Source organism: Zalophus californianus, chromosome 11 (assembly GCF_009762305.2).
Source record: "Zalophus californianus isolate mZalCal1 chromosome 11, mZalCal1.pri.v2, whole genome shotgun sequence".
NCBI lineage: Eukaryota > Metazoa > Chordata > Mammalia > Carnivora > Otariidae > Zalophus > Zalophus californianus.
The window spans coordinates 112,875,384-112,899,014 of record NC_045605.1 but is presented as its reverse complement, the minus strand read 5'-3'; the positions used below and the strand labels follow the sequence as shown (position 1 = coordinate 112,899,014).

The 23,631-nt window shown below is 54.7% G+C and overlaps 1 protein-coding gene across 1 annotated transcript in view; it reads left to right on the top strand.

Moving 5' to 3' along the window:
* AP2A2 (adaptor related protein complex 2 subunit alpha 2) overlaps window positions 1–22,370 on the top strand; it is an 86,720-nt gene extending 64,350 nt beyond the window's left edge. The window contains 18 exon segments of the mRNA XM_035722866.1: window positions 585–615; window positions 618–692; window positions 2,248–2,398; window positions 3,718–3,770; window positions 3,773–3,885; window positions 4,919–5,056; window positions 7,625–7,807; window positions 8,327–8,424; window positions 9,189–9,420; window positions 9,522–9,689; window positions 14,408–14,568; window positions 16,419–16,501; window positions 18,455–18,544; window positions 19,350–19,473; window positions 20,951–21,067; window positions 21,156–21,225; window positions 21,356–21,490; window positions 22,196–22,370. Coding sequence (XP_035578759.1) covers window positions 585–615; window positions 618–692; window positions 2,248–2,398; window positions 3,718–3,770; window positions 3,773–3,885; window positions 4,919–5,056; window positions 7,625–7,807; window positions 8,327–8,424; window positions 9,189–9,420; window positions 9,522–9,689; window positions 14,408–14,568; window positions 16,419–16,501; window positions 18,455–18,544; window positions 19,350–19,473; window positions 20,951–21,067; window positions 21,156–21,225; window positions 21,356–21,490; window positions 22,196–22,273 — 2,100 coding nt within the window. The 3' untranslated portion in view covers window positions 22,274–22,370.
* Window positions 22,371–23,631: the final 1,261 nt, after the last annotated feature.

Below are 23,631 nucleotides of genomic sequence, written 5' to 3'. Positions count from 1 at the left end.
CTGGTCTGTGTGTTAGTGGAAATGTCTTAGGGGAAGTCATGTATTCGGAAGGTGGAGGGAGGGTCTGCCCTTCCAAGGACCCTGACGGCCAAGGAGATGGAACCATGAATGAAGGAAGCTTGCTTTCTGGCCTCGGCAAGCTCATGGCAGGGGTTGGCACTGGAGGGCTGTGGGGTACGGGGCTGGGTTCTTCTAGAACACCAGCTTTTCCCTTCTGAGGGGACTAGAGTTCTCACCCTTTCGTGTTTATTTGCGTCCTGGTCCACTAAGGAAAGACTGGGTTCCCAGTGCAGGTGCTGTTGAATTCCATAGCGATTTCAGGTCAGTGGTATCGGCTGGTTTGTGCCTGCAGGATGGGGTGGCCATTGCAGAGCAAGAGCATGTGGGGCCACTCCCGACAGTGACAGTGGGCGGCTGCTTGCCTTGTGAGCGTGGTGTCACTGTGCTCCTTTACCTCTAGAACAGAGAGAAGCGTGTTAAATATCCTTAGCTCATCGAACAGAACCATTTCTTAGTGTGTGATCTGACGACCACACTGAGGACCTCTCTTCGTGACACCTGCCTGCACCTGTGTTGTCTTACAGATTGTGACGTCTGCGTCCACAGACCTTCAGGATTAACCTACTATTTTGTCCCGGCTCCCTGGCTGTCTGTAAAACTTCTGAGGCTGCTACAGTGCTACCCACCCCCAGGTACAGCTGCGCAGTGGAGACCTCTCTGAGCGGGTTACTTAAGTGTCTTAGGGTTAAGTTGTTTGTTATCTTTGTAAGTCCTTTCCTGGAGCTGGTTCTTGTTCTGTGGATCCTTTATGATGCTGCCACACATCTTGGCTTTCCCAGAGCAGCTGGTACAGAACTCACAGTTTTGTTAAAAGTTGGGATTATCTCTGCTTTTATATAGTATCAGATCTATGCAGGTTTTTGAAACGATCTTTTTCAGGAAAACTTGAAACATTTATAAACTTTGTATCATAAGTTGTTAATAATTTATATAACGGTGTACACCTTGGGGATATTTTTCTGTTTATGTTTTATTGCAAAATGTTACATTTGACTAATATGGTAAGTATCTCCAGATAGAACTTGTCAGTTGAAGAATGTAGATGAAATTTTTTTTAAAGGTTTTATTTATTTATTAGAGAGAGAGAGAGTGAGAGATAGAGCACGAGCAGCTGGGAGAGGGAGCAGCAGGCTTCCTGCCGAGCAGGGAGCCCGACACGGGCTTGATCCCAGGACCCTGAGATCATGACATGAGCCAAAGGCAGACGCTTAACGACTGAGCCACCCAGGTGCCCTGTAGATGAAGATTTTTATAGATAACTTCCAAACTGCCCTTTGCAAAGATTGCTTGTTGGTGTAGCCTTTACATTTTAATCTAACTGGGGTTTTTGTACAAGATATTTCTTTGTTTGGTTCAAGTAATTTTCTCTTACTAAATATCTTTCATACCAAAGTATGAACTGCACACCTGTGGCAGACCCTTCCCTTGAGCTGGAGTGGCCTAGCCTCCCTGATGGCCCCGCTCCTTACTGCCTGCACACCCTGCTGCCCCTTGGCTGCCTGGCCTTGCCTGGCAGCCATCCCACTTCTTCACTCTGAGGTCGCCTGTGGGTGTGAGTTTCCTCATCTGACCCTCCTTTCAGGCCATAGGCTCCAGTTTTCTTGTGGCCGGCCCCTCACCCTGGGCCTCTGTGCTCAAGCCCTGGGTGGCTGCTCCTCGGGGGCCCTGCTGGTACCCCTCTCGAACTTGTCCGCAAGGTTCTGCTCCTCTCTCCAATGGCCAGGTTTGCAACGCCCCAGAGGTGCTGGGGGTTTTGGTGGATAAGTTCTTTATGATATTCTGATATTTTTACTGCTTTCTTATTCCTTTTTTGTCTGTTATTTCTTTTTTCTGGTTTGATTAGAACTTTAAAAATTTCCTTCTCTTTTTATTGGTTTTGGTAACATTTTCTGTATTTGTTGGGAATGAAGGTGGAGAAAAAGATCTTTTGCCCCGTTTTTCAAACTTTTATGTTTTTTGTCTGTGTCTCTGAGATTTTATTTTCTCTTGATTTGTGTAATCTGTAATGCAGCAAAAGTGTTGTGCATCTTATTTGCATTAAAACGTATGGGTAGTTACCCTAGCTATTAAATCCTCTCATTTTAAGTAGCTCCACGGTTAGACCAGGAACCCTGATTGTGAGGCGGTATGGCTGGGAGGGGCAGCTGGGTGGGGGAGCCTGGCCTGACAGTGGTCTGTCTTGCCCAGAAGACCCTGCAGTGCGAGGTCGCCTGACCGAGTGCCTGGAGACCATTCTGAACAAAGCCCAGGAACCACCAAAGTCAAAAAAAGTGCAGCATTCCAACGCCAAGAACGCCGTGCTCTTTGAGGCAATCAGCCTGATCATTCACCATGATAGGTGGGTCGGCAGTGGGTCAGCTCTCCTTCCCTTGACCTTCCCTCAGGGAAGACGTGCCCCTCTTAAACCTGTGTGTGTGCCCGTTCTTGTTGAGGTGAGGCCTGCTGGGTGTCGTTGAGTGCTTACCTGTTTCCCGACGCTGACACGTTGCCTCTGCCCTCCTCAGATGGCTGTGGGCTCCTTGTGTGGTCCCTTTTCTGGGCTCCCCTCCAGCACTTCGTGCTCTCTCTGGCCTCAGAACTTGGTCACTGTGGTCCTACCTTTCCCTGAGGGCCTCTCCTGTTCCTCCTGGGCACCCCAATCCTGCCTGGCTTTTCCCATAACCTTACAGGAAGGACGAGGGTGGGTGCCTGTTAGCTTTCCTGCGACACAAAGCCACACTCAGTGTTGGTCTGAGGCCTTTATGGGGAGTTCAGCACAGGGAGATGGTGGACAGCAGAATGGTTTGCTTCCTTGCCTTTTCTCCTCAGCTTCTGTAGTTTTGACTTCCTGCCTGTGGCCTTGCAGGTGGTGCCTTGCTTTTAGAGTTCCCGTTAGCATGATGGTGTGGCTCCCAGGCAGGGCTGTGGGAGATGCCACCTGGGTCCCCGTGACTGCAGACTGCTGCACGCCATGCAAGGTGCTGTGGGGCTCAGGAGGTGTGGCAGACCCTCTCCCAGCCATCTTCCACCTCAGTGTTTCTGGACAAATGTAGTTTCTTGGGACAGAAAGTCCTACTGAGAGTTCTATGTTAGCGGGGTTGGAACTGTTAGAAACAAAAGTTTTGATGTCAGAGGAAGCCCTTTGGCCTTTACGGAAGATACTTAAAGAGCAGCAGCATCATGAGGGCAAAGTCAAGAGTAGTAGCAGAGCGGCCAGAACTCTCCGGGAAGTGGTACTTTGGGACTCACTGACCTTGTACCTCTGTGTCCGTGCGCATGGCTCTCAGGAGTCTTCTCGTGGGCAAGGCCTCTGTTCAGCCATTCACCAGGGCTTGCTGCCTCTGGCTGAGCCTCTCTGGCCCCTTGGCGAGAGTCCTGCGTGTTCCCTCTATGAGCTTGGCACAGAGGCTCAGGAGACACTCCATTCGGGGTGGTGCCTCTGCTGTTACCAGCTCTTTGGAGTTGGTGGAATTCTGCATATGAGGTGGCAACGAGCAGAGCAAATGCAAAACTGGCCTCAGGTTTAGGTTCAAGGCTTTTGTTGTGGGGGCCCCCAAGGTCTCCCTTCAGTAGTGTGCTGGCCGTGAACGCCACCTGCCATGCTGACCTGTGAGTGGCCCTGTCTGTGAGGTACGTGCTGAGGAACCCCCACCTACCCTGCTTCTCCTGTCGGTGCAGTGAGCCAAACCTCCTCGTCCGCGCCTGTAACCAGCTGGGCCAGTTCCTGCAGCACCGGAGACCAACCTGCGCTATCTGGCCCTGGAGAGCATGTGCACACTGGCCAGCTCCGAGTTCTCCCACGAGGCAGTCAAGACGCACATTGAGACAGTCATCAACGCTCTGAAGGCAAGTGCTCTGTCCTCTGGGGCTTGCACCCCCCGGGCGACTGTTTTCTCTCTGCCTCTGAGGTCAGCTTAGAGCATGCAATGTTGAGCATCCTGTTTTGCACAGAGCAGAGTCACGGTAGATGTTTGAATCAATGCAAACAGTTCTTTTTGGTACAAAGGTAAAATATTTTGTCCTTGTCTCTGAGAAAACTCACCCTTTGCAAAAGAAAATACACCTTTCTTAAGGAATTAAAGCTTCAGAGTTGCAAGAGCCAAGTTGAGGTTACCTGCTCCCATTACCTGCCTTTGTGAGTCTCCAGAACAGGTTCTGCGGGCTGGTTGCCCACAGTGGGACACCACGGTATCCCCCGTGTTACTGGTTGCTAGATGAAGTGCTCTAGAGAACGGAAGGCAGGTGGGGACGCTACAGAGCCCTCTGATCTGCTCAGGCTTACAGTTAAGAACAGGTCTGACTCTGTCCTTTTGTGTTTTAGCATTTTTGGCGTGTGTTTTGAATAAGAGGCTACACAAGGCTGGCAGTTTAGTTTTTTGGTGTTCTGGATTCTCCTGGCCCTGGTTTTGGTGTTTGTTATCAGTTATTGCCAGAAGTCAGAAAGACTTGCCCTTGCCTTTGTCCGTTGCATGGTGGTTCGGCTGTGCCTCCCAGGCTGTCCTATGTCGAGGAGCAGCTGGGGTCTTACTGCATTGCAGAAGCTGACGGAGCAGGTCTGGGGTGGGGCCTGAGAGCAGCACTGTGATAAGCTCCCAGGTGAGGCAGAAGGTGCCAGTCCGTGACCACACAGTAGAGAGGCCTCTGACTTACCCCAGGGACTCACCTTGATTCTGGGTGGTCCAGAGCTGCTGGGCCCAAGTGTAGGAGTGAGGGGCTCTGCATGAGCAGAGTGTGTCAGGGGTCCCTGGATCAAAGATGGGGAGTGGGGAGAGCTCGCAGTGAGCGTTGGGATGGAGTAGGGGGCCTGAGCCGCAGGGCCCTGTCCACCCTGCCCACGGTCTGCTTGAATGGCTTTTCACGCTGTTCCTTGCGCCCCCAGACTGAGCGGGACGTGAGCGTGCGGCAGCGGGCCGTGGACCTCCTCTATGCCATGTGTGACCGCAGCAATGCCCAGCAGATTGTGGCCGAGATGCTGAGCTACCTGGAGACGGCCGACTACTCCATCCGAGAAGAGATTGTAAGTCTGATGGCCGCTGTGCGCGCACAGTCTTCCTTTCCTTTGTGTGTGTGGTTCTTTCCAGTGCTTTCCTGGGAATCTGCTTGGTTCTGGGTGAGAGATTCCTTCACCTTAGTTTCCCATCAGTGGAGCCTTTCAGTCTTTCGGAATAACTTTGAACAGCCTGTGTGAATAGGGACCCTCGCAGTGAGATACTTTTGCAACTCAGGTGAGCGCGAGTTCAGATTCCTGTGGGCAAAAGTCTGCAAGTTTGAACGTTGGAATTACTGCTTATGTGCTGGGCACGCGCTCCTTCCTCTCTGATAACGTTGAGCGTAGCCACCGTTTCCCATCTGGCAGCCCTCACGTTAGGTCATCAGCAAAGTGGGTGCACACACCAAACACCTTGTCAGAGTCCTGCACATACTGACCTGGGAAAAGGCTGATCGTGATGCAGAATTGGGGTGCACCAGGTTCCAGGTAGCCTGAGGCCAGCACATAGGGGGCCCCGAGTGTGTGTTGTGATTCACAGAGGGCTCAGTGTGAGTCTGTGTGGAGAGGTCAGTTGCCAAGGTCAGCGACCCTGCAGCCTCTCCCTCCTATGAAAAAGTGTTTCTTATTTGTTGTTCTGGGGAGCAAAGTGCGGCTGAGGCCTCCTGGGGAGCTCTGGGGAGCAGGTGTCCAGCATCAGAGCTCACCATGAGTGACTCTCAGGATTGCTCCTAGGCTGCTGTTCGGTTTGGAAATGACAGGCTTGGAGTTTCTGGGTATAGGTGGCTCTGCATACAGTTGGACACTCAGGTTTATAGAGGATCATTTATTGAATGGCTGTGGCCCGCGTGGCTGGGCTGGGACAGGTGCTGGCTCTTCAGTGCTAAGTGGCATGGCTTAATTACTGTGTGGTCATGCTTTAGTGAGGAGCAGGGCTCCCCTGAAGAAGAAGGTCAAGGAAGGCTTCTGGAGCTGAACTGATGCCCAGCCAGGAAAGAGGGCTCAGGTGCATCCGGGGAGCCAGGAGGGACAGGGAGGAAGATCCAAGAACAGACGTGCAGGGGAGTGTGGGGTGGAGATCTGAGAACAGATGTGCAGGGGAGTGTGGGGTGGAGATCTGAGAACAGATGTGCAGGGGAGCGTCGGGAGGAAGATCCAAGAACAGACGTGCACAGGAGCCTGGGGTGGGTGGGGGTCATGATTGGAGCGTGGTCAGGCGGCAGGGCTAGGGCTTGGTGCCTGTGCGGGTGGGCCTGGGTTGCTCTGGGGACCGTAGTCACCAGGGCATGGTTCTCATCACTGCCGGGTGCGTTCTGAGCAGAGAGGGAAGGGGCGTGTTCAGGCTTTTAAGGTCTTGAATGTTAGCCAGCTCCATGTTGGCTCTTACCCCTTTGGAAATGACGAGTGACGTTCCTCAGTCAGCTTTAGTTGAATGAGGAGTAAGACTGACCGATGTGAGTTTACAGGTCAGTGCTCTTGTCTGTCCGTCTGTGCAGTGTGGCATGTCCGAGGATTTACCCTGGGGTCGTGCTAGCTGCCTGGCATCCACACTTGGATGTGCTGGGTACCCTGCTCACAGGGGGCCTTTCTGTCCACAGGGAAGGCAGGTCCTAGGCAGGATGGCAGACTTGCTTGTAGTGTGGCTGAGGATTGGTGGAGGCAGAGCTCCGGACCCTGGCGGGGGCTGGGGGCAGCTTGGGAAGTGTTGTCATGGGGTACAGGGGGACGGGTTAGCATGGTGGGAGCAGGGCATATGTGGCAGGGGCAGTGAAGATGCTGACCTGTGTCATGCTGGTGGGAGGCCCTGAGTGCTCAGCTTTGGGGCAAGCTCTGGGCTCAAAGAGTTTTAGGCCAAGGGCAGTGACATTGAGTTTTGGAATGACGCTCTGGGATCACTATGGAGAGTCGATGTGGATGCCGGAGGGTGGGCAGAGCAGATGGATGGTGGTCCAGGCTACAGCAGGGGCTCTGGGGGCACAGTCAGGAGGGTGAAGGAGTGGGAAGGTGGGCTGTGAGGATGGGCAGCTGCATAAAGAACAGGGTCTAGTGTTGATAGCTGATGCTGTTCAGGGGGCTCAGTGCCCCAAGAAGGTGACTAGGGGAGGGAGCGGGGGTCTGCTTTTGGACAGCCCAGTGCTCTTGCCCCTGAGCAGTGTGTGTGGTCCACAGAGCCCTCTGGAATGCATGGGGGTAAATGAGTGGGTGGGGTTTCCCATGAAGAGTAGAGGGGAGAGTGTTGAGAAAGACTGGCCAGAGCAGGAGGAGACCCAGGGAGCCCTGCCGCTCTGAGGATGGGGCTGCTGGGAGGAGGACCCATGCCAGGGCTGCCTAGGCCGAGGTCGGACGGCAGCTGTGCCCGCCTGCAGCCATGACCTGGCCCTCCGGTGTGTTTTCCTAGACTGTGTCCCTCCGAGTCTGTTCCTGGAGGGCGGTACTTTCTGGGCTCCATTGAGAATTTGGTGGAAGCTTCTTGCACACCCAAGCTTTGGCACGTGCGGAGGTCCTTCTGAAGCCCTGGAGTTGATGCAGGGCAGCACATGGTGCTGCTGCTGGTGCTGTGGGGCCCAGAGCGCCTGCCCTGAGCATCCACCCCTGCAGGTGCTGAAGGTTGCCATCTTGGCGGAGAAATATGCTGTGGACTACACGTGGTACGTGGACACCATCCTGAACCTGATCCGGATTGCCGGTGACTATGTGAGCGAAGAGGTGTGGTACCGTGTCATTCAGATTGTCATCAACCGGGACGATGTGCAGGGCTATGCTGCCAAGACGGTGTTCGAGGTATGGTCCAGATGCCCCTCTCTGGATAAAGCATGGGGTTTTGATGGGTATTGCTGGCCTCCCTTGTGTCTCCCACTTGCTGGTCTGGGAGGTCCCAGCTCACACTGTGGAGCCTAATCTCCAGTATGCGCAGGGTCTCCATAGTGTGGTTCTTGGGCTCCGTTGGCAAGGGTCATGTGTGCCCAGGAGGGTGCTGATGTGCACCTGCCCCCACCTGGAGCCTGAGTAGAGCACAGCTCTCATTGCAGGGCTGGGATTGGCCACATCCCTGCCTCTCGGGTTCCCCTACAACTGACATACCTGCAGAAGTGGCAGGAAGGGCATGAAGGGGTGGATTCGAAAGCCAGGACGGTCTCTTGGAAGCTGCTGGAAGCTCACAGGAGCGCTTCCTGAGTGGTGCTTGGTTTTGGCACATCACCACGATGTAGCGACTTTACCCTGACGACAGATGCGTCTCATCTCTTTGACCCGCGCTGGGGGCGCCCGTGCATCGGGCTCATCGTGCTTACTGTCTTACAGGCTCTTCAGGCCCCAGCGTGCCATGAGAACCTGGTCAAAGTGGGTGGCTACATCCTGGGGGAGTTTGGAAACTTGATAGCCGGGGACCCAAGATCCAGGTGAGAGAGCCCATATGGGAGTCGGGTGAGCGCTGTGCTGTGGTGCTGGCTCTGGGTCTCCCGCTTCTCAGCTGTTGGCGGAGTGTAGGGTGGCAGGTGTCCTCACAGCTTGTTGGGATGGCCAGAGCAGGAGCACTTCTACTCTGGGTCACTATTTTTATTTTCCTTCAAGCTGTACAAGAACAGGGGTTCTAGCTGACTGGAGGGGAGGTTTGCGCTCAGTCCGGAGATGGAGGTGCGTGCCTGACGGCACAACTCTTCTGCTTTACAGGAGTGGTTGTGGCTTAGTGTGGGTCTTTTTCCCAGAGCCGCCCCTCGCTCACCCCGCCGGTGAGAGGCATAGGTGGCTGGTGGCACGCACAGGGCGTCGGGGACGAGGGATGATGTGCCCCCACCTTGTCTGCGCCCTGTCTGTGCCCTGCAGCCCCCTGATCCGGTGCCCTGTCTGTGCCCTGCAGCCCCCTGATCCGGTGCCCTGTCTGTGCCCTGCAGCCCCCTGATCCGGTGCCCTGTCTGTGCCCTGCAGCCCCCTGATCCGGTGCCCTGTCTGTGCCCTGCAGCCCCCTGATCCATGGCCCTGTCTGTGCCCTGCAGCCCCCTGATCCATGGCCCTGTCTGTGCCCTGCAGCCCCCTGATCCATGGCCCTGTCTGTGCCCTGCAGCCCCCTGATCCAGTGCCCTGTCTGTGCCCTGCAGCCCCCTGATCCATGGCCCTGTCTGTGCCCTGCAGCCCCCTGATCCAGTGCCCTGTCTGTGCCCTGCAGCCCCCTGATCCAGTTCAACCTGTTGCACTCCAAGTTCCACCTGTGCAGCGTCCCCACCAGGGCGCTGCTCTTGTCCACCTACATCAAGTTTGTGAACCTCTTTCCGGAGGTGAAGACCACCATTCAGGACGTGCTGCGCAGCGACAGCCAGCTGAAGAATGCGGACGTAGAGCTGCAGCAGCGGGCCGTGGAGTACCTGAGGCTCAGCACAGTGGCCAGCACTGACATCCTGGTAGGCCCTGGCTGCTCTGTCCCCCTGCTGTGCTGTCACCTGTCTTGGGGTTGGAAGCCACAGGGCTTTGAGCTGTGGTGACCCAGGGCCTCTTTGTCTAGGCAACTGTCCTGGAGGAGATGCCGCCATTTCCAGAGCGTGAGTCTTCCATCCTGGCCAAGCTCAAGAAGAAGAAGGGCCCAAACACAGTGACAGACCTGGAGGAGGCCAAGCGAGAGAGGAGCGCCGATGTCAACGGGGGCCCTGAGCCTGCCCCAGCCAGCGCCGCGGTGGGTCCCTTCCTGATGGCAGTGTGGCTGCATAAGCTCCTGGGTTGCCTGGTCTCTGAGATTCGGGGCCAGCAGAGCATTTGTCTGTTCGGGAGAGTTGTGTTAAGTATGACAGTGTGTGCCAGGAACGTAACAGTGGGACCCAGCCCAGGTCTTCACGTCTCTTTTGCCTATGACCTCCAGAAGCTGTTTTCAGACGCCTGGGCCCCGTCTTCTAGAAAGTCCTGCAGATCGCTGTCTCGGGTCCAGAGTGTGCTTCCAGTTCCTCTCTGTCCTGACTGGGTCAGACGACACGGTCACTCACTTCATTTGCGGGACTGCCTTGTGTAGGAGGTCTGTCCAGCTATTCCTTGTTGGTTTAGAGTAGACTGACGTACCTCATGCTGTTCTTAGAGGTTTTCAGTAGTGATTTGGTTCAGAATCAATTTCCCATTTTTGTATGAAATGGTGAGAACATTCACATATAAATGAAAACATGTCCTTTGATGTTTATCAGGTGGGAGATGTTGTTCTGAGAGCTGTATTTGTTTCTTGTCTCTTCCTGACTGGAGTAGGAGTTTCGTGAGAGCATGCACACCAGCCCTGCCGCATAGCTGCCACCTGGGTGCTGGGACTGGCTCCCCAGAACTGTGGGCTTTCAGCTTGTCCATTATGGGAGGGATCCTGGAGAGCTTTCTTTCCTCTCTGGGGTCTTGGTCCAGTGACGTGAATAATACCTACTAGCAATACCAGGTGGCCTTTGTGAGGAGGAGTGTCAGAGCAGATGTGTGCCCCTGTGCAGAGAGACCAGGGCCTTTGCTTGTCAAGAGTGTGCTTTTGTCTGAGACCTGTTGCTCCTTGGCGGGATCTGCTTGTGTCTCCCCATTGACCGTGTGTCTGGCCCTTGAACCAAGGATGCCGGGCCTACCATGAGCCCTATATTCAGGCCTCCCCAGGCCCCTGACTAGCGGTCCCCACTGTGACGGGTATCACCTGAGTCCTGATGCTTTCTTTTTGGAGGTGCCTTCTTTAGTCTGGACCTTCTGGCATGTTTCCTTGTGATGCCTGCTCCATGGTTTTTGGCAGCTAAATTTCATGAATTGGTTTTGCAGTGAATGATAAATACATGCTTTTTCTCCAGGTGGTCATCATCCCTTTGTCCCTGAGTAATTTAGCAGGGCTGGCTTTTCAAGCTCCGTGTCTCTGCACCTATCCCCTGGGCACAGAGTGGACCTGAGTCTTGAAGGCAGTGACTGGCTCGCCCCACCCCAGGAGCACGGACACTTGTTGGTGAAGACGTCCCGAAGGTCATCTTAGTGCCAGGGTTCTGTTGATTGGATTTGTGAAGTGGCCTGGTTCCTGGAGGTAGTGGGCCTGCAGGCTTGTGCGTGAACTGGTTTTCGTGCTACACCAGGTTCTTCCCATGGTGCTGGGGGCAGTGGCTCATCTGCCTTTGGCATCGTCTGGACTCAGACTCAGGTGACGCAGCGGGGGGCTGTCTGCCAGGAGAAACTGGGATGGCTTGTCTGTGCCTCGGGGGGCAGCCCCTGCCGAGTGCCCTGACGTGAGCAGTGGAAATGGGCTTTAGTGTCTTTGCTGATGGTTGTCACTGGTCTCTCCTTATTTGGTTCTTGACTTTTCTTGAGAAGCGTACATGTACCAGGCCTTGGGCCACATCTGGTTTGCCCAGCCACATCTAGGCTGTGGTGCTTGGGAATCCGTTGGCCCCTTTCTGACGCCGGTTGTGAGCAGTGAGCCCCACTTTGAGAAGGCAGGTGTGACAAGATTTAACGAGTTGTTGATAAAGCACGTTCTCAGGGCCGGGGAGCAGTGAGGCTCTCTTCCAGGTCAACTCGGCAAATATTTTAACTTCAGGCTCTGAGTTTTCTGCTTGACTAAGTGGTGCCTGGCGAGTAGTTGTTTGTGAGCAGATGGCCCTTCTGAGCTGAGAACTAGCAGTGCTGCCGAGAGCATCATGATCACGTGAGTGGTGATTTGCTCTCAGTGCTCAGACGGCCGGGGGTCTGATCAGAGACCCCCTCCAACGGGGGCAGGAGAAGCAGGGCAGAAAAGTGGGGGGGGGTCCCTCCAGGCTGAGTCTCCTCTAGTCTTCCTTCCCACCTCGGAGGGGAGGCCCTGCCTCAGAATGGCATTGAGATGTCTGGATTTTACATGGAAAACAGCAGTGTGTTTTACCATGGTGTGCTTTCAGTCAGAAGGCCTTACTCAGGGTCACAGACAATGCTGGAAGAATGTTTTCTTTGTAACAGGCTGCTCTCCTTGGGTCCACCTTCCGTGGGCCTGGGGCCTCGGCCCCTGTGCCTCCTGGTTGCTTATCTGTGCATGGTGAACGTGCATGGTGAGCATCTCTTGTGGCGCCAGGGCCATCTTTGGTGGGTGTTTGGAGACATCCCGGTGCTCCTGGGGCTTTCGGGCTGGTAGTGGAGCTTGGAGCCAACATGCACTCTGTAGGCGTGCGGGACTGTTCTCGCTGTTCTCCTTCCTGCTGTCGTTGCTGTCAAGGTGAGGAGAAAGAACTTGTCTGATGGCTGTTGGGCAGACTCCCCGGGGATGGTCTCCCTGAGTCCTGAAAGGAAGGGGAGTCAGCGGAGAGGCAGTGGGTCTGGGGACCTGCCCCACGGATCTGGGGAGGGAGCAGTTGTCCAGGTGGGTTCTCCCAGCAGAACAGCCTTGCTTCTGTCTGTTGTAATTTTGGGGGTGCATATTTGACCTAATTGGAGAAAAAGTTTTCTTTTTAAAAAATTTTTTTGAGAGAGAGCGAGAGCTTGTGCCTTCACATGCTTGGTGGGGGGTGGGGCAGAGGGAGAGAGAGAATCGTAATCAGGCTCCTCGTCCAGCAGAGAGCCTGATGTGGGGCTCCATCTCACAACCCTGAGATCATGACCTGAGCCAAAATGAACAGTCAGACACTTAACTGACTGAGCCACCCAGGCATCCCTGGACAAAAGATTTTCTTTAAGAAACATTTGGGGGCGCCTGGGTGGCTCAGTCAGTTAAGTGTCTGCCTTCAGCTCAGGTCATGATGTCAGGGTCCTGGGATCGAGCCCTGTGTCAGTCGGGCTCCCTGCTCGGTGGGGAGTCTGCTTCTCCCTCTGCCACTGCCCCACCTTGTGCTCTCTCTCTCTCTCTCAAATAGTAAAATCTTAAAAAACAAAAACTTTTGAATTGGGGCATCTGGGTGGCTCAGTTGGTTAAGTGTCTGACTTGGTTTTGGCTCAGGTCATGATCTCAGGGTCCTGGGATTGAGCTCCATGTCAGGCTCTGTCGTTGGCGTGGAGTCTGCCTGGCACTCTCTCTAGCTATTCCTCTCAGTCTTTCAAATAAATAAAGAAATCTTCAAACAAACAAACAAACATTTGAACCATTATTCAGGAGCCAGTGGTAAAGATCTTGCAATAGGTGGCAGTGGGGCGATAATCCCCATTTAGGCCGTAGGTGTGTCAGCTACAGCAGGTGCCTTGCTTGCCTGATTCCATGCTCCTCAGATGGTGAGACTCCTGCAGTGACTGGGAAGCAGTGTTGCGAGGAGTTGTGCTCCCAGGAGCCCTGTCCCGTGCAGCGAGGGCCAGGAGCCACCTTGAGAGGTCACATCCACGTCCTTGCTCATGTTGCAGGAATTTCTGGTACTCCTTCTCTTGACAGCTCCTCTGTGATCCCCATCCCTTTTCTGGGGGCCCTGCAGGGTTGGTCTCCATGTGCTGCATACCACCGCCCCCACCAGCCTTGAGGAAGGAGGGGCCATCAGCAGAGCAGGGTTCTTGGCCCCGTCAGACCCACACCCTCTTGCAGAGCACATATTTTGTGATGCCTCCTTTATCATAGAATGGAATTCCTCTGGCAGTCAGAGGCCTCGCCAGTGGTGTGACTGGCCAGTGCCCAGGGTGGATGCCCACGTGCTGGGGGAAGAAAGTACTTGGCCTCCTTTAGCTCACAGGGTAGTTGTGTTCCTGAAAAGATGAGTGTATGTTAAAACCCAGCAAAATATAGCAATGTAAAATGGCATCAGGATGTAGTCTCAGATAATTCCAGGCTGACTTGTACCTTCACGAATGTTCAGTGGGACACTCAAAGTCATTCAAGACCAGCCTCAAGGCTGAGCGGCTCATCTCTGCCCTTGTTGCGACACCGCCCCAGGGGAAACCAGAGCCCGCTCGCCTCCCAAGGTGCAGGGCCAGAGTGTGCATGTCGGCTGGGTGTGTGCTTTGTGGGGGGAGTGGTCCCCCCGTGGCTTTATTCTTTGTCTTTTGCCTAGGATCAAAAAATCATTTAAAAAAAAGATGTCTCTTCTGTAGGTTTTTTATGTTTTTTCCTCTTTGACTCAGTAAGGCTTACACACGGTTAAACCAAGAGTGCGCCCTGAGTTGTTAGCTGACTTCACCTCTCATGCTCACTCCCGCTTCGGAAGATTGACCGTGGCGTGTGTGGTCTCACTTTCTTTTGGCCTCCTTTGTGGCAAAAGTGTTTTCAGAACTTTTTTTTCCCGTTAAGATAATCTTCATGAAGAAAGGTTAACTCTTTTTCTAGTCATGTGAGATTGTGCCTGATCCTCCAGCTGTGGCTTCAGGCTTGACCCTGGGGTGCAGTCCCCCTCATGTGCTGGACGCTTGCCTGGCGCAGCCTGGCAGGAGCTGTTGGGGGGGTGGTACAGGTGCTTGTACTTGCTTGGCCTTGGCGTGCCTGAAGGTTCCCCGCTGACCCTCTCCTTCCCTGTTTTCCAGTCCACGCCTTCTCCATCGGCAGACCTCTTGGGTCTGGGGGCTGCACCCCCTGCCCCCGCGGGCCCCCCACCCTCCTCCGGCGGGCTGCTCGTGGATGTGTTCTCAGACTCACCCTCCGCGGTTGCACCACTGGCTCCCGGCTCTGAAGACAACTTTGCCAGGTAGTCGGTCTCTCGTGTCCTCAGGACAGGGACTCTCTCGGCATCATCCCCTCTCTGCATGTTCCTGGCAGGTGCCCAGCCTGCCTTTTTTATTGAGACACATTCCTCAATTGCACCCTCCTGCTTTATCCTGGTCCGTCCCGAGGCGCGGGCCATTCTCCCCTCCCCCAGCCCCATCTTCCCTGCTCTCTGTGTCACCTCATCAAGACCGTCCCCCCCCCCCCCATGCGTGGAGCCCTGCCCCCCTGGCCCCCTCCCCGTCTCCAGGGCACAGACGTCACCCCGCGCTTCCCAGCATGCTTTCTTTCCTCCTCTCTTTGCTGTGCTGTTCCGTACCTTTTTTCTGTCTGCTCTCTGTCCCTTGTGTCTCTGTTGGTCTTAAATCCGGCCGGGAGGTGTGGGAGGGCTTGGCCTGGGTGTGGGGGCAGGCCGGCCAGACGGAGAGGAGCATCTTCAGAAAGCGGCCCCTTGTCCTTGAGTGTTGTGACGACAGCAGCAGGATTCTTGTGGTTTTGCAGTTTTCCTGTCTCTTGGTGTTTGTACTGTGTGTGAATTCTTGCTTCCTGTGGCTTGTTGAAGGTGACGAGGCGGGTTTGGATGGGTGCGAGTTACAGTCTGTGGCTTCTAGAAATGCTGAGTTGGACATGGAAAAGCACCACACACTCAGGTGTGTTGTGGAAGAAGGTTGTGCATGCTGAATGGGCTGCATTTTGCCTTCTGAGGCTTCGTGTGCAGCGTGAGCAGCTTGAACTGGGCAGAGCGCCTGTTGTGTTGAGATGGGGGTGCTGGATGAGGCCGGAGGGCAGCCGTGGGGACCGAGAGGAGCACGGCTCCGTGGAATGGGCCCCATGGTGGACCAGGCCCAGCCATCTGTGGATGAACCGTGCTTCCTGCTGTGTCTGCCGCTGCTTCTTCCACGTGAGGGTGGCTGGTGGTCATGCACACATGTCAGCAGCACCTGAACCTCTGTGGGGTGCCCACAGGCACCTTTGTACGAAACAGGGTGAGGGCAGGGAGTGCTGGCTCTGAGCTTCTCTAGGCCAGCAGCACACCTGGACTCGGAGATTTTGGGGTATAGGGGCTGCTGCCAGGGAGCGTCTATCTCTCGCTGCCCCCTGGATGTCATGGAGAGCTCCACGTGGCAGTGCCCCTCCTGCCTGCCTGCCCCGCTGCCCACTCTGGACTGTGCCTCCTCCTCCATGTGCAGATGGGGAGCCCCCAGAGCAGGCGGCCAGCGAGCAGGGCTGGCTCTTGTTGCCTCGCTGACTGTGCTGCACCTGCCCTGCCCCTCGCTCCTTCTTTTGGTCCCAGTTTACTGCATAATTGTGGTTTGTGGTAGAGGAGGACAGGACACTTAGCTCCTCAGAGATGAGTACAAGCAAAACTAAACACACATTTCATTTTCTTCTGATTCTGTGTAGTGTGGATACCATGTAGTGAGCAACATCATGGGCCCCCGTGGGGTGCAGACACTAACCCTGCATGAGGGGTGGGCATCGCCTGCAGCAGCCTGGCTGCCATGCTGCTGGTCACCCCCGGAGCTGCGGCCAGCGCCCTGCGTCAGGTCTGGCCTGAGAGCATGTGTGGGCCCTGGTGTGTGCATGTTTGAGTCGTGGATCAGTGCTTTTGTGGAGGGCCGAGCACTGTCCTGCTCTGTCCTGTGTGGTCACACCCTGGGTCTCTAGTGGGCACCTTTTACTGATGTTTCTACAGTACTTTTCTACCTTAACCTTACTTTAAGTCCCTTAGAGGTTTTTCTGGACTTTTTGTTTGTTAGATTCTTTTTCAAAGTAAATCTTTATATTTTCATTGGGTGGCTGAGGGACTCACATGCTGTCCCTTCCCCCTAGGTTCGTCTGTAAAAATAATGGTGTGCTGTTTGAAAACCAGCTGCTTCAAATTGGACTGAAGTCTGAATTCCGGCAGAATTTGGGTATGTGCTTTAATTACTTAACGGAAACCATCACTTAGAAACTACGGGCAGAAAATATTTGCAAGTCACGCATCTGGTAAGGGCTTAGTTTCCAGAACATACAGAGAAGTCCTAAATCTCAACAATAAAACAACAGTCTGATTCAAAGATGGGCGGAGGACTGGAGCCGACGTCTGTCCAGGGAAGACCTACAACTGGCCAGCCAGCAGGGGAGATTCCCACGTCCCTGCTCGTCAGGGACACGCACATCAGAGCTACGGCGAGGACCCGCTTGCGGCCCTCAAGACGGCTGTTGTCCACTGACAGCAGAAACCCCGCGAGTGGGAGCACGTGCAGGGTGGACCCTCCCGCACACGCGGCGGGAATGGAAGCCGGTGCAGCAGCCGTGGAAAACGGCGTGGCGGTTCCTCAAACAACTGAAAATGGAATGACCGTGTGTTCCAGCGATTCCCCTTCAAGGTATTGACCCAGAGAGCCAAAAGCAGGGACGCGAGTGGATGCCTGAACACCCACATTCACAGCCGCTGACACAGGGAAGCAGCCCAAGCGTCATCGACGGACAAGCGGATAAACGTGGTCCATCCACACACCGGACCGTCACTCAGCCTGAACACGGAGGGACACGCTGACACCTGCCACAGTGTGGGTGGACCTGGGGGATGTGATGCTGAGTGAGACAGGCCAGACACAGAGGGACAAATACTGCAGGATTGCCCCCACATGAGGTCCTTAGAGTCTCCAGATTCACAGGGAACAGAGAGTGGACGGTGGGCGCCGGGGGAGGGATGGGGGTCGGTGACTCAGGGGAATGGAGAGTGGATGGTGGGCGCGGGGGGAGGGATGGGGGTCAGTGTCTCAGGGGGACAGAGAGTGGATGGTGGGCGCGGGGGGAGGGATGGGGGTCAGTGTCTCAGGGGGACAGAGAGTGGACAGTGGGCTCCGGGGCGGGGGGAGGTATGGGGGTTGGTGACTTGGGACAGAGAGTGAACGATGCGTGCCGGGGGAGGGATGGGGTTGGTATCAGGGGGACAGTTTCCCTTTGGGATGGTGGAAACTTCTGGAGACGGATGGTGGGGATGGCCGCACAACAGTGTGAATGTACTTAGTGTCCCTGAGCTGTGGGCTTAGAGACCGTGAAGATGGTACTTTTTATGTTCTGTGTATTTTACCATGACTTTTAGAAAATGTTTTTAAGTCTCTCCCCAAAGAAAACCGTCCACTGGCAATTGGGGTGCTGCTGGGGTGCTGGTGGATGGACGACTGCCAACCTCCCTCTTGGGTGTCATCTCTGAGCCTTGTGAGGACTGAGTTTTTTGTGTGGGAACAAGTGCACGTGTGGACAGCCAGAGAGAAATAGCGCATTGGCCCTCCAGGGATGTTTTAGGGATGTTGTGAGAATTAACAGAAACCTTCTTTAGGGGACTCTGTACTGAGAGCGGGTGGTGCAGCATCCCTTGTCCACTGGGCCGTGACTGCCCCCCCACATTCAGGGGTGGGTGGGGTGGTGGTGCAGTTTGTCCTCATCAGAGTATTTGAAATTCACTTTCCATTCGGAGTTCAGAGGGAATAAAAATGTTCAGAAAGAGATTTCTTTTGTGATGTTAAGTGATGACATTGGGCGTCCTTGCCTCCAGCGTCCAGCTCATGATCCTCTGTGGTACCGGCTGGGGCATCGCTGTGGGTGAGGAAGGTCTGGCCAGGCCCCCCTGGAGGTGGTGGCCAGGTCCTTGGTCCCAGGTCTCAGGCAGGGCGCTGTCCCAAGAAAGGCTGCGCCTTAGATGGAGAGCTGGAGCTCCCCCAGTAGGGGGAGCCATGACCCCATGTCCGCCCGCGGCCAGAGTTTCCGCCCTGGCCCTTCTCTGGAGTTCAGCTGGTGACAGGGACTCTTGTGTTTTTCACTGTTAACGTTCAGGTTCAGGATGTGTATGAAACAAATTGTGTTTTCCCTTCTAGGTCGGATGTTTATATTTTATGGAAATAAGACGTCCACGCAGTTCTTAAATTTCACTCCAACACTGATCTGTTCAGATGACCTTCAGACGAATATCCTTGGTCTCGTGTCTTCTGCGTCCCCAGCAGACAGGCATTTGGGGTTTAGAGGAGGGTTTTGAGGAAGTTGTTCTTTATCATAAGACCCAGATGCTCCAGGTGCTGTGGCGCCCTCGAGTCGCTGTCTAGCATCTAGAGGGAGCTTCTGGTGGCGTGCGGGAGATTGGCACGCAGGCATCCGCTGCTGAGCCGTTTGGTTCCTTGGACTCCCTTTTGTTTGCTCTTGTTTTGTTCTGTCACGTGATGTTTAAGCCCCTCTGAGCTCTGGTCTTCTCTGGGAGTCTCCCTGAGCGAGCAGCTGCTGACAGAGCGAGCATGGGCTTGGGCCGCACACTTGGGCCGCACTGTGCTTGTCTCCAGTGGCTGTGTCCACACTGGAGCCTGGTCCTTAATAAGTGCCAGGAACGTGGTTAGAATGTGACCAGCCGGTGCCAGCTCTGGTGTCCAGATCTCTTCCTCCCAAGGATGGGCCAGCCAAACAAAGTGAGGCTTGGGAATGCCCCAGTGCATCTGATAAGGATGCTGCCTCTCCTAAAGGAGGCATGCAAAGCAGCAACCTGCTTGCCACAGGCCAGGCCTGTTTTTATTTTAAGGTAAATGTTGAACATAGATTGTTAAAGGCAAGCGTTTCTAATCAATCATTAAAAATAACATGTATGTAGGATCAACTGTATTAGAGGTTTCTTCCAAGATCAGCAGCATGAGCTCTGACTCACAGACCCCATTCTAGAACGTTCCAGGGCTTGCTTGGCTTGGGCACAGTTCCCCAGTGTTGACATGGCCTCCTTGACACGTGCACATCTGAGCTTGCAGACCAAGCCCGTGGATCCGACCGTGGACGGTGGTGCACAGGTGCAACAGATTGTGAACATAGAATGTGTGTGTGACTTCACGGAGGCGCCAGTCCTCAACATCCAGTTCAGGTGAGGAGCTCATGGGACGGTGGGCTGAATGACCAGCCTGCTCTTGCCTGGGGCTTGGGGCTGTGGGGTTGTGCCTGCACTTAGCCGTGTCCCTGGGAGGCCTTTGTTCTCGATGAGCTTCTGCTCCTTCCTTCGGAGGCTGTTGTGAGGGCTGAGGGGGTGTCCCAGGTGAGTGGCGGCACCCACTGTGTGCGCTGCAGTGTTAGGTGCATGGCATTCGGGAAATGAGGGAGAGGCAGTGTGCGCAGGGTTGCGGGAGGCCCTGCGAGCCCGCGCTGTGTTGCTCAGGTCCTGTGCTCTCTAGCTGAGGGATGGGAACTGGGGGGCCCGCACTGTGGGGCTGGGACCGGCTGGGTCCTGTGTGCCCCTGTGCGGGCTGTTGTGTGGATGGTACCCTAGGCCCTCCCATCCGGGGGTGAATTGTTGCCCAGTGTCCCCCGAGCGTACATGCTGCTTGGTCATTATCCTTTTTAACACTAATTTATTTTAGAGAGAGAGGGAGAGTGGGGGGAGGGGCAGAGAGAGAATCTCAAGCAGACTCCGCGCTGAGCCAGAGCCCGACGTGGGGTTCTATCGCAGGAGCCTGAGGTCAGGACCTGAGTGAAATCAAGAGTTGGACTCTTAACCCCCTGAGCCACCCGGGCGCCCCGCATCTTATTTCTTATTTTTATTTTTATTTTTTTAAAGATTTTATTTATTTATTTGGCAGAGAGACACAGCGAGAGAGGGAACACAAGCAGGGGGAGTGGGAGAGGGAGAAGCAGGCTTCCCGCCGAGCAGGGAGCCCGATGCGGGGCTCGATCCCAGGACCCTGGGATCACGACCTGAGCCGAAGGCAGATGCTCGACCCACTGAGCCACCCGGGCCCCCCAACTTGATTATTTTTTAAAAAAAGCTATGTTTTGTGTTGCTATTGGGTTCCTGACTGTCCTTTTTCAGTGAGTGGGAGAGAGTGTATGTGAACAACTGGCTTCTGTAGGGTGTTTGTAGGTTAAAGTTTTGGAAAAGCGTGTTTTCAAACATTAAAAACACAGAGAACTGAAACTGTGTACTTTGTAGAATAGGGAAATAGGCAAATTTTTGTTGCATTCTGTAGGCAAACACTTGTTTTAGTCTCTTTTCATAGAAAAAAGAAAAATCCCATACAATTTAAACCAACTTAGAGTTGTAGGAAATGGGCTATGGGGGAAAGTGAGGAGATGTAGAAGCCTGAGGTTGGTCTGACAGGCCCAAAAGTGCCTGGCTGGAGCTGCGCGCCCCCAGACGCACACACAGAGACTGGTGCAGTGCCCGGCTCATTGGTCCTCGTCTGCCACCCTTCCAGAACATTCTGTTCCCCACGCCCCTCCCACCCTCTGCAGCAGCAGGCATTCCCTGTGCCCCGTTGATTTGCAAACTAGGAATTTGGTTCTGTAGTTGAGATTCAGAATTTTCGGCGGCTCATGCGCTCTGTTCACTGTGTCTCTGTTGCTCGTAGGTATGGGGGAACCTTTCAGAATGTGTCTGTTAAGCTGCCTATCACACTCAACAAATTTTTCCAGCCCACAGAAATGGCTTCTCAGGATTTCTTTCAGCGTTGGAAGCAGCTGAGCAGGTGAGTGACGGGACGTGGAGTGGGGGCAGGGCCGGGTCCTCCCATGCTGACCTGGCTCAGTGTGGTGACTGTTGGTTTTACCTCCCAGTCCCCAACAGGAAGTGCAGAACATTTTCAAAGCAAAGCATCCAATGGACACAGAAATCACCAAAGCCAAGGTAAGGCCTGTTGATGGGTGTTCCCAGGGTTGGGACGCTGCCCGGGGCTCTGGAGGGAGGCCGATTGTGTTGCTCTCCTTCCATCATCCCCGGTTGCACTGCCCTCTGCACCTGTCTCTCTGTGACACAGATCATTGGGTTTGGTTCTGCGCTCCTTGAAGACGTTGATCCTAATCCTGCAAATTTCGTGGGGGCTGGCATCATACACACTAAAACCACCCAGATTGGATGCTTACTGCGTTTGGAGCCGAATCTACAAGCCCAGGTCAGACTTCTTGAGGAAATAGCTATATACGCCCGAGCTGTGTTCCGGTTGTGGTGTGATGTAGGTCCTAAGTGGAGTTGTCTGAGGAGTTCTGATAGATGTGTCCCCCTGTGTAACCTCCACTATCCTGCTGATACATAGAACATTTCTGTCACTCCAGAAAGTTCCCTGGGGTCCACTGTCCCTCCGTCTGTCTTGACCTCCTGTAGAGACCACTACCACGGGGCTGCCGTCCGGCTGGCCTGACCCTGTGCTCCAGCCCTCACCCTTGTGGTTGTGCGTGTGCACTCTTGGCTTACCTAGTCCTGTGGATGCACACCTGGGCCCGACCAGTTTGGGGCTGTGCTGTTGAGTGGAGCCACCGCGCACCTTTGTGCGGCCGTCTGTCTTCCCTTCACTTGGGAACCATCCGGGTTGGAAGTACAGGCTCCTGGGCTCTGCGCCCTGCTCATGCTGCTGAGTGGCCCCCAGCTCTGTGCTCTGCCCGCGGCACGTGAGGGTTCCAGTGGCTCCACTCACGGGCTGCCACTGGTTACTGTCAAATTTTCTGTATTTTAGCTGCTTGAGAGTGTGTTTGCATAAGTCTTTGTGAAATGCTGGGGCTGGGTGCCTCCAGAGAAGCACTGAGCAGGAGAGCTCGAGGGGCCATCGACTGAGGGCGCCCGAGCCTGTGTGCGGCCACTGACCTGCCGTGTTCTGTTACAGATGTACCGACTCACGCTGCGCACAAGTAAAGAGACCGTCTCTCAGAGGTTGTGTGAATTGCTGTCAGAACAGTTTTGATCAACGAGGATGGAGGATCAGGCTCCTGTGTGTTGCATTTTTCTTCATCTCTGTCATTTGTCTTCATTGCTGCAAATAAACAGCCCTGTCTACAGGCGTCTCTCAGCCTTGCTTCTCCAAACCGGATCCCTTTTGGGTCGGGATGGGGATACCAGTGTGTGTTGAAGAATGAGAGGCTGAGCCTGCACTGCAGTCGGGTCAGAAGAAGGGAGTGTGGGCCCCGGGTCAGTGTTCACAGAGGTCAGGACAGTTCTGTGCGTGATCTCCCAAGTAAAGGGAAATGACAAGTTTGATTGAAAAGGCAGATTTTTTGAAATGGTACCAAAACGCTTCTGCTCTGTTGCTGATAGTTCATCTCTGATTCTCTGAGAGAAGCAGGAGCAGCTTGTCTGTAGTGGGTGAGATCTTCACTAGGCCATTTGGCTCCTGTGGTGGGTGACGCTAGGTGCAGGAGATGTGTGACAAGGCCCACGGGCTGGTGCAGTGTGTCTGTGTGCGGCCCGGGTGCTATCCGCAGGGCCCTGGGTGCAGGAGCACCGTGCACGTTGGCTTGCTGCAGCGTCCACTGGAGGAGTCTTGGGGGCACGGTTTGAAATTCAGAAGTTGGAAATGTTGTTTTTCATGACTACCAGAAAGACCGTGTATATTGACTGGGTTGAATTCTGTATTCCTTTCCCCTGCACTGTGGTGTTAACGGGATATAGGTAGTACTGAGCGTCTGAGTATCTGAGGCCTTGGGTTTATGGCACGGCGGCGGGGGGTTGGTGCTGGCTCTCGAGGCTGGGTGGCCAGTCTCACTCATCTTTGGGCTTCGAAGAAGTGCACCATAACCATAGTCACCTTGGACTGGTTCCTGTTTTTGACGAGAGGGTTAAGTGTGGGCGGCAAAGCAGATTCTGGAAGGGGGGTGTAGGACCCTGTGTGGGTGGAGGACAGGCTCTGTGTGTGGTCAGGGAGCCGAGAGCCATGCCGAAGGTGAGCTGGAGCCCAGCCTCCGCGTGCTATTCTTGGCCTCGGCTCTCATGTGCCGTCACTGTGAGCTGCTTGCCAGGCAGCCCGTCTGCACCCTGAGGTGGCCGGGGCAGGAGCAGAGCTGAGCCAGGGCCTCTGTTCTGTCGGTGGGTGGCCCCAGAGAGAGCCAAGGTCCACTCTAGGTTCCCCTGGCTCATCAGCAGGAATTGGGCTCCTCAGAGGCATGCCATGGGGGAGCCCTGTGGGGTGGCCAGGGGCACAGGCAGCCCTTTGCTGCAGTGTGGATCTCGGGGAGGTAACTGGAGGGAGTCACAGTCTGGATGCTGGTGCCACTGCAGAGGCCCACACTCAGGGTCCTGTACCTATCACTCTGTGGGTGTGGGTTT